Raw genomic sequence first — 9853 nt, 5'->3', positions numbered from 1 at the left:
AAATTTATTCAATATACCCACCCATCAACATGACTACCTGCAAGATGATAACTTCAGAGAAAGGAAAAAAATCAAAGTGGTCGATCAAAAAAATTATACATACACAAAAAAAAAATAAGCAGAATGTAGATGGATTGAAGATATATTAGAGATAAGGAAATCGTGTGTGCAAGGCGAGACTTCAAACGGATGAAAATTATAAAGCGCTTAAAAAGATTGGGATCCATAATCACGCTTCGACTGCTGCAGAGGTAAATGCAAAGATAATGGTTTCAAATATGAAGGTAAAGTCTATTTCATCTCGTGATGCTCTTCGCTCAATTATCGCCAGTGAAGTTCAGAATTTAAACATCTGTACATTGTCACAAATACTTCCGTCTGCAAAGCTTAATAGGAATATTAAACGTTGGAGGCAAACTGATTCCAGCCATTCTGCCACCCCACTTACAAATGTTGAGTTTCCCATTCCAAGTGAATACTCCTACCTTGACAATGATGAAACATTTTTACAGTATGACAGCGAGATGAAAGATTCAAAACAAATACTAATATTGGCAAGTGACGAAGCACTTTGGCAGTTAAAACAGCACAAGAACTGGGCGGCAGATGGAACATTTAAGTGCTGCTCTAATATAATTTTTCAGTTAGATATACTTCACATTCAAATTGATAATTCTAATGGCCCGCGATTGTTGGCATTGGTCTTTTTTTCTTTTTTCTTTTACTTGTTTCAGTCATTTGACTGCGGCCATGCTGGAGCACCGCCTTTAATCGAGCAAATCGACCCCGAGGCTTATTCTTTTGTAAGTCTAGTACTTATTCTATCTGTCTCTTTTGCCGAACCGCTATGTAACGGGGACATAAACATACCAGTATCGGTTGTCAAGCAATGCTAGGGGGACAAACACAGACACACACATACATATATATATATATACATATATACAACAGGCTTCTTTCAGTTTCCGTCTACCAAATCCACCCACAAGGCATTGGTCGGCCCGGGGCTATAGCAGAAGACACTTGCCCAAGGTGCCACGCAGTGGGACTGAACCCGGAACCATGTGGTTGGTTAGCAAGCTACTTACCACACAGCCACTCCTGCGCCTGACAGAAGTCAAGACACATATGGTAGACTTCTTGCCAAAATAAAAGAATTACTGCAGAACGAGGGACCTGATAACATTGGCCAAAGAAAATTATTGATACACATACAACACATGTCGGCAGCGCAAACGACACTGAAAGTTACCAAGAACAAACTGACGTATTTAGCGCTTGCGAACAATACGTCAGCGCCATCTGTTGCTAAACTAAATAATGAACTTTCTCATCGTTTGTTTTATTGCTGTTATTTTTTAAATTTTGAATTAAAACTGCTTTCATTTTAGCACATTTTATAATACGGCCTATATCTTGTCGAAAGTATAGTTATAATCTTGCGCGTGCGCATAACTCAAAATCCTCGATTTAGTCTAAAACACATGCTTTTACTCTAGTAGCAAAAGCTTTGTTGTTCGGTGTAATATAATAATGGATTCCGAAAAAACAACCCAAAACGGATTTCTGGAATCGTTTCCTGTGTCGAATTTGGCATGCTGCTTGTTTCATTTAGGACAAAATGTTTACAAGCATGTTGTGCAAAAAAGGACTAAGATTCTGGTAGCACGAAGATGACAGTTTTAGTCTGAAATGCGGTGTTTTGTTGCCGTTGCCTTTCTGCCGGTTGATGATGTTGTAGGCGGATATGAACACCACTGTCAATTGTATCCTATTTTGAAAACAATTATATAGGACCACCTAGAGGAGGAAGACAGAGGAGGTGATGCTTTGAATCCCCATTTTCATTACTTATATGGAATGTTTTGGATCGATGTATGACGGGGATTCCTCTTACTACAAATACTTTAGGAGCCTAACACAACTCTCTGGAAAACTCAGAGAATATTAGTCATCCAAATATTTGGAAACTTATTGATGTGATTGAATGTAAGGAAAGGTTTGCCAGTACCAAATTACAATGAGAAGAACCAAGCCAAAAGTAAAAAAAAACACAGAGATATGAACCTGTATATAAAGAATGTCATGGAAAAATACAATCCAAGCCAAAAACGTATTTTTCTATAAGCAGTTGCACACAATACTAAATTTGAAGAAAAAAATAAATATGTAATACAACAAACCTTAAAATAAACGTTTTTTAATTCCAGATATTCGTTCTTCCATTTTTCCTATGATCTTGACGAATTGACCGGGGACAAATTAAACGACGAAAAATTGACCGGACACCAATTCGTTGTAGATGTCAACATTTATAATAAATATATAAGAACTTTATTTCACATGTTGCTTTAAAAAAAACCACGGGTTTTTCTAGACACGCTGTGGAGGGTAGAACCGACCACACTACACACTTCACAGCCTGAATAACAGGCGTTCGTTTCTATTCCTAAAAGTCATTTGCTTCCTCCATAGGTTGCAAATCTGGGTTCAAAAGATTCCCGATCCTTCAGCTCATCTTGGTGGGCACAGTGTGAGGAATAATCACAGCACAGATTGTGCACTTTTCTACCCCTCGGAATTAGCAATCCTTTTTGTTGTTTTTTCTTTTAGATTGTGTACAGACAAATCCAATATACAAAGTACAGGTACTCACACACCTGAATATGTTTATATATAGGGAGAGTTTATGAAAAAAACAAAACATGGAGACAGGTGGTGTACAAAACAAAGAAATGTATTAGTATAACGCTCAGGAATAGAGGAAGTCTTTTACGTTTCGAGCCTACGCTCTTCTACAGAAAGGGACACAGAAAAAACAAGGAGAGAAAAAAAATGTGTCTAGTGGCTAACGATCTATCATGGCGACTGATATATATATATATATATATATGTATATATACACACACACACACACATGCACTATACATTTACACAGTACAGACATGGAGTATACGCACACGCGCATATGCACACACGGGCACACATACACACGCTTTAAAAATGGACTGATAGATATACAGACAGATAAAAACTAAGAGAAAATCTGATTTTTGTAGGCAAAATTATATTATGTAGCATCATTAGAGACAATTTTTATTTCACTCTTTTACTAAATTCCGAGCCAAGAACACAAATTCCTCTCTATGACCAATTGTTATACAGTTTAATTTTAATTTTTATCGAGTTAATTGCGCACCTATGTATAATTAATAAAAGGTACTGGGATCGATTTGTTTGACTAAAACCCCTAAAATCTCTAATAATTTCTAAGTGAAGTTTCTTTTGATTTTCTCTTTCTGAAATTTTCTCAGATTCTACGCATTTTGCAAATAGTTTTTCGCTTATTACCTTCTTGAGGAGAATTTCTTCTTTTACTTCTAAATAGCAACCCCGACTTATCTTCTTTAGCTCTACTATCCTTTCAACCCTCATTAAACCTCTTTCCCGTTCTGCTTTATTCCAGCATAACTCGTCCCCATCTGATTGGAGATGCATATTTCTGCACAACGCCAGCCACTTTCCCCATCTTCCTCTCCGTATTCTTTAGTTCCCTATTCACCCATTCATTTCCGAATCCAAATCTTGTCTGTGATGCAGTCTTCAAATTCACTGTTTCTACGACGATTCACACATTTAATCTAGCTTTTAAAATCTTCATTCAGCAAAAATGTTCTGACGACAATGGCAGTTACGATGGTGAGGATGAGGATGATGATGATGATGATGACAACGAACTGAATGACAATGTTGCTCAATGTGGTTCCCGGCTGCTGTTGCTGCTGATGACAATCACGTTGGATAATTTGGACATAATTATTGCCGTAATAACATAGCTGTTGATTATCCAGCCATGGTTCTGGTGTTTACCAATGTCACTTAAAGCTATTACATGTTTATTTGAAGCATGTGCGTATATATACGTTATATACACACATACGTACTTATCTAAATGCATGCATACATACAAGCATGCACACACACACACAGAGAAATATGTATGAGTGTGTATGTGTATATATATATATATATATATATATATATATATATACATACATACATACACACATATATGTATATATATATGTATAATACATATATACATATATTTATATTATATGATTGAACGCCATGCATCCTCTTCCAAGTAAGTTTTATGTGTGTGCGTGTGTGTGTGTTTGTGTGCGTGTGCATATACATTATCTATCTCTCTATCTGTATATACAAGCATACATACAGAAGACATAATTCGATAGATATTTGTGGTGTGTCAAGACGTGTTTGTATAACTGATCTCTCTTCCACTATTGCTGCTCACACCACCACCACCACCACCTCTCCTAACACTCTGCTGCCAGTTATAGATCCGAAACAATGTAAAACCAGCGCCGATTTGCTGGTGTCTAAGTGGCAGCCGTTGATGCGAGTGCGCAACTGGTTGTTATAATTGCAAGGATATGGAAAACAACTGCGATAATTGTGCTCTCGTGTTTGCTGTGGTGAGTGTTGTAGTGGTGGTTGCGTTTGTGGTGTCGATAGTGTAGTAATAATTGTAGTGGTAGATCTGATGCAGTACTCATATCTCTCACCTCCCAGATGGCATCAGATCGCACCTTTCCAGCACGCGCTGACGGAGAGCTTTCTGTTGCACTCTGAGTCAGCTCTGGTATTCCTCAAGTTTCGGTTCTGTCCCTCTCTTTCTTTACATCAATAATCAACTTCCCCTACTTGCAACAACCCCGTTCTTCTTTCCTTATCTTTCTTAACCATGCATCTTCCTCAAGCAATCTACACAACTCACACCGATCTTATACTGATTACGTAAACGAAGACCTTAATAACGACCTCCAATGTAACCATGTTGACCTAAACTGTCAACCAAAGCGAATCTCAGTCACAACTCATAGCAAGAAAACCTTTCCGTAACGAGAAGTAATACTCAGAGTCTTTATACTAGCCCCAGATGCTTGGTCAAACTATCACTGGTGATTCCTCCAGGCGAAGTGTAACTTTAACATAACTTGCACTGCATCCCAAACACTAGCTCTTCTCATTAGGGCCAGAATGTATTTCAGACCCTATTCCAGTAGGGGCTGAAATAACCCCACTGGAATATTCTGGCTCTCTACATCGTTCAAATGAGGCCCTCAATGCGGTTTCATTTCTGGGAGGGTGATGCTGCAACTTTCACTGATATCAAAGAATTCCCGTTGAGAAAGGCCACTCCCAACATGGTTCTGAGGATCAGTCCCACTGCATGGCACCTTGGACAAGTGTCTTTTACAATAGTCCCGGACGCGAAATTTTTTCCCCACGAGACTTCCGGACCCCAGTAATAAACTCATTTACATACAGCCAATTAGAGCTCACTTTGACCTTGTCAACTTCGCACTCTACCAAGAAAACTCAAGACGAAGAACGATGTTGTGAGTCGACCGATCGCCAAATTAAGCCTTAGTTTAGGAGACAAGTAATTAGATAGATTCGCATCTATACCTATTATCGGATTTTGTTAGGGCCCCATATGTTAAAGATCTGGATGGGAAAAGTGTGGGTAGAGGGTGGTGAGCACGCAACCCTCTCCCTTTGCTGTTTTACAAAGTAAACAACAACACAAATAACTACGCAGAGGCAACCACGGTTGAAACAAGAACAACAAGCATTTTTAGAAGAGAAAAGAAGCATGGTCATTCCTTACACAAGTGACCTTATCTTATCGCCCATCACTTGTTGGGCGCTCATAAATTAGTTTGTTAGTTGAACTCTGATTGGCTCTATGCAAATGAGTTCATAATTGGGATCCAGAACTCTCGTGGGAAAAAAATTCGCGTCCCGGGAGACCAAAGCTTGAGTTTATCTTAGGAGACGGAAACTGAAAGAAGCTTTTATATATATATATATATATATATATATATATATATATATATATATATATATATATATAATATATACATTCTTTTATATTTTATATTGTTTCAATCATTTGACTGCGGCCATGCTGGAGCACCGCCTTGAAGAGTTTTTTTAATACATTTATGTGTCTGTGTTTGCGTTTGAGGCTTCCCCACCGCCAATATTGACGACGGTGTTGGCCGATTTACGTCCCTGTAACTTAGCGGTTCGGCAAAAGAGACCGACATAATCAGAATAAGTACCAGACTCAAAAATAATAAATCCCGGGTTCGATTTGTTCGACTAAAAGCGATGTCCCAGCTTGGCTGCAGTGAATTGACTGAAACTAATGAATATAAAAAAAATTTTAAAGATGGCGTCATTTGGATTTAAGACCGTATCAGCGATAATGTAGAGAGTGGCTTTATATGACATGTATTTACTTTGGAAGCCATCTCCAGTGTCTTCGGTTACGTCCTCCCAAATGTCTGTCTTTGATCGCTGTAATATATGTCTATCCGATAAAAAACATTTTCGTACTACTAAGGTTATCACAACTACTGAATCAGCTGATAAATACTTAATTACTACACTCAATAATTATTAATCAATATTTATCTTTGCTTTTAGTTTGTTTGTTTGCCTGACTGTGCGTGACGCCGTCCACACAACACACACACACACGTCATACATACATATATATAGATAGATATATACATATATATATATATATATACACATATGTATAGGTACATATATATATGCATGTTTGTGTGTGGACATATATATATGTATAGTTACATATATATATATATATACATACGCGCACACACACATAATATAAATCTATCTATCTATCTATCTATCTATCTATCTATCTATCTATCTATCTATCTATTATATATATATATATATATATATATATATATATATATATATATTTGTAAAAAATGAAGTTCGAAAATGCTGCTGTATTATACAATTTTTTATTTTTATATATATACATTATAACATGTTTCAGTTCCTGAAATGAACTTTATCAAAAAAGTTATATATAAAAAAAGACAGCTCATGCCGTCAAACACAAGAAATTCATTTATAATACACAACGGAGTCAGACATCTTAGAGTTCATGTATAGTTGATATATAGTTCATGTATAGTTGATATATAGTTTGAAGTATATGTTCAAAGTGTTCGATGCAGTGGCCCACGGTGGCGATACGTATTCAATACAAAAAACAGATCAAAGTGGTGGAAAGCGGTCAATACAGAAGATTGATGTTTCCGAAAGAGCGAGGAATTCATTTTTACCTTAAGCAAATGTGATGACCCATGGTGGATGTTCGCTGGGTTTATATAGTCGATATAGTCGATAAACTATCGGGGTAGAATGCTTTGGGCTATTTGTTCCATCATTTCGTGGTCTGAGTTCAAATCCTGCTGAAATAAACACTACCTTTCTTTCTCCACGTTGAAAGGTAGGAAGTTTTATTAGCATCACATTGATTTATTGATTTATGTCCAATATAAGGACTGCTTCGATTTTCACTAGCCTTTCATTTTTTATTAAATGCCAATTTTCGATCGCTTTTTGACGAGAAAGCTTCGGATACTTTACTGTAGTCGAGACATAGAAATTCGCCAACAGATTCATATTATTAATCCTTTGATATAACTTACAGGGAGAAATGGCGAAGATAGATTCAGTTCAGTTCTGAAAGTCAGATAAGCTTCGGCTTTACGAATTGCTTGATTGCTATTGTTATTTGTTTGTTTGTTGAGCGAAGCGGTCTTCGTCCCATTAGTGGGAGAAGTCCGAAACGTGGTCCTTTGCTATTCATAAGACCCGCAGAAGAAAAAGCAGGCCAGCCCGCGACACCGAGAGCATCGACGGATGGATGAATGCGCATCCAGGTTCAGCAGTTGCGTAGGAAGTCGGGGACAAGAAACAGGAAGAAAGAGTGAGAGAAAGTTGGAGCGAAAGAGTACAACAGGGGTCGCCACCACACCCTGCCTGAGCCTCGTGGAGCTTTAGGTGTTTTCGCTCAATAAACACACACAACGCCCGGTCTGGGAATCGAAACCGCGATCCTCCGACCGCGAGTCCGCTGCCCCAACTATTGGGCCATTGCGCCTCCACTGCTATTGCTGTTGTTAATCTAATTGGCATCCCTAATTGTGCAATGCTATGATAGAAGACGCTTCAGCTGTGACCGAACCAATTTTCTTTTAAACATAATATCTCTGGAACAGTCTTATCTTAAGTGCCTTGCATTTTTTTCAAATGGCGTGGTATGGTTTGGGTAGTGAGATTTCTTGCAAGTTAAACAACTGCGTTGGTTCTCTCTCCGTCTCTGTCTCTGTCTCACCTGAATTAATCTTGTTGCTATTATTAACTGCTGATCAGACCTGATCAAGTAAACATATGGTCAAACATCTTCCACACTATTTCCTTTCTAGACGTATATGTAGAAATGATTACCATCATCTATAATATAAAATGCGAAAGCGAATGTCAGTGTGTCACACTTTTTCAACTTTACTCCTCCCACCCTCTCTCTCTCTCTATTCAATGACTCTTTTTCATTCTTGACTTTTTCTTAATCCTAGCATTTTGAAAAAATATTTCTTTAAATATTATAACTATTTCCAAAAGTAATTTCCAAAATAAACATTTTGAAAAAATTTTTCTCTAAATATTATAACTGTATCAAGTAATTTAACCGTACCTCGTGCTTCATAATATTCGGAACTCAAATACGTACTGAACTCACTCTCTCATATAATATTACCTCTCATAATTCTCTACTACAAGAATGTTGGAAACTTAGTCTTTTTTCAGATATAAATAAAATCTGTCGGACCTATTTTCATGCCGTCGGAGCTATGGAAACTTAGCGCACTCCGACTGCATGAAAATAGATTCGACTAATTTTATTATTACCTTAAAAAATACTAAATTTCAAATCTCTTTATGGTAAAATACGTTTAGAGCAATTCCCAACCATAAAAATCGCACTTTGAAATAGTGATTAGCGACAGGAGTTTAGATACGTACCAACTACTACAAATAATTGTTTGTACGAAAAGAAAGGTCCTACGTACATCGAATTGCCTTTAAATTAGGTGGCGGCAGAAGAATTATCATTGAACTTTTAAAGAGTAAGTTTATTGTTGCCTACGGCCACCTATATGCTGATTGTTCAAGGGTAGGGAATGGAAACAAGCTATTTGTACGGACCCCGAATGGGAAGACAAAATGTGCTGTTTATCATGCAGCTTTGCAATAAGTTCCAAATAGACAAATTATATCATTGTTTTAATGAAAATTGTTCATTGTTTGAAAAATATTGGTCAAGTTTAATAAAATTTGATATGTACTCAATGTATGAAGTGTCATTGTTGGGCCTAAGGCCCAACGAAGAGCGCTCCACAGAAGCTAGCTTAAAAACCGCCTGATAGGTAAGTATGTTACCCCGATTATAGATCAGAGTAATAATTTCTAAGAAGAAACCTCCTTAAAGAAATATATATAGCATGTAGAGGGCAGCACCAGGCGTTTTGGAAGCTGTTTGCCTTTCAGAACATTTATTCTTTTTAAAGGCGTGCAGGGAATTTACCAAATCGCTCCTGCGTTGTTCATACTGTTTATTTAGTATACATAATTGCTGACACTAGTATCCTCATTGTACCGAGCCCGGATATTTTAAACAATGAGAATTTCATTGTGAGAAGAAGAGAACGATCGTTTGTTTATTTGTTTTTCACACACACACACACACACACACACACATATATATATATATATATATATATATATTTCAATATGTGACCGCGTGTGTATCGTTGGCGATTTTCTTTCTCCGTCTCCCCTTCCTTGGACCTTTCCTTTTACTATGTTTCTGACGAAGAGCTCCGCTCGAAACGTTAAATACCCCCTCTTTCTTTCCTTTCCTGAG

General features: G+C 37.3%; 1 protein-coding gene across 1 annotated transcript in view; it reads left to right on the top strand.

The window, feature by feature from the left end:
* The first annotated feature begins 266 nt into the window (after positions 1-266).
* Positions 267-9853, top strand: part of LOC115218334 (POU domain, class 4, transcription factor 3-like) — a 28342-nt gene continuing 18755 nt past the window's right edge. Inside the window, exons 1-2 of the mRNA XM_029788083.2 lie at positions 267-643; positions 3467-3824. Of these exons, the coding sequence (XP_029643943.1) occupies positions 267-643; positions 3467-3824 (735 nt within the window). The remainder of the gene's footprint in view (positions 644-3466; positions 3825-9853) is intronic.

Source organism: Octopus sinensis, linkage group LG13 (genome assembly GCF_006345805.1).
Source record: "Octopus sinensis linkage group LG13, ASM634580v1, whole genome shotgun sequence".
Classification (NCBI taxonomy): Eukaryota; Metazoa; Mollusca; class Cephalopoda; order Octopoda; family Octopodidae; genus Octopus; species Octopus sinensis.
Note: the sequence above shows the minus strand (reverse complement) of the source record. Positions and strands in the feature narration are given on the sequence as shown.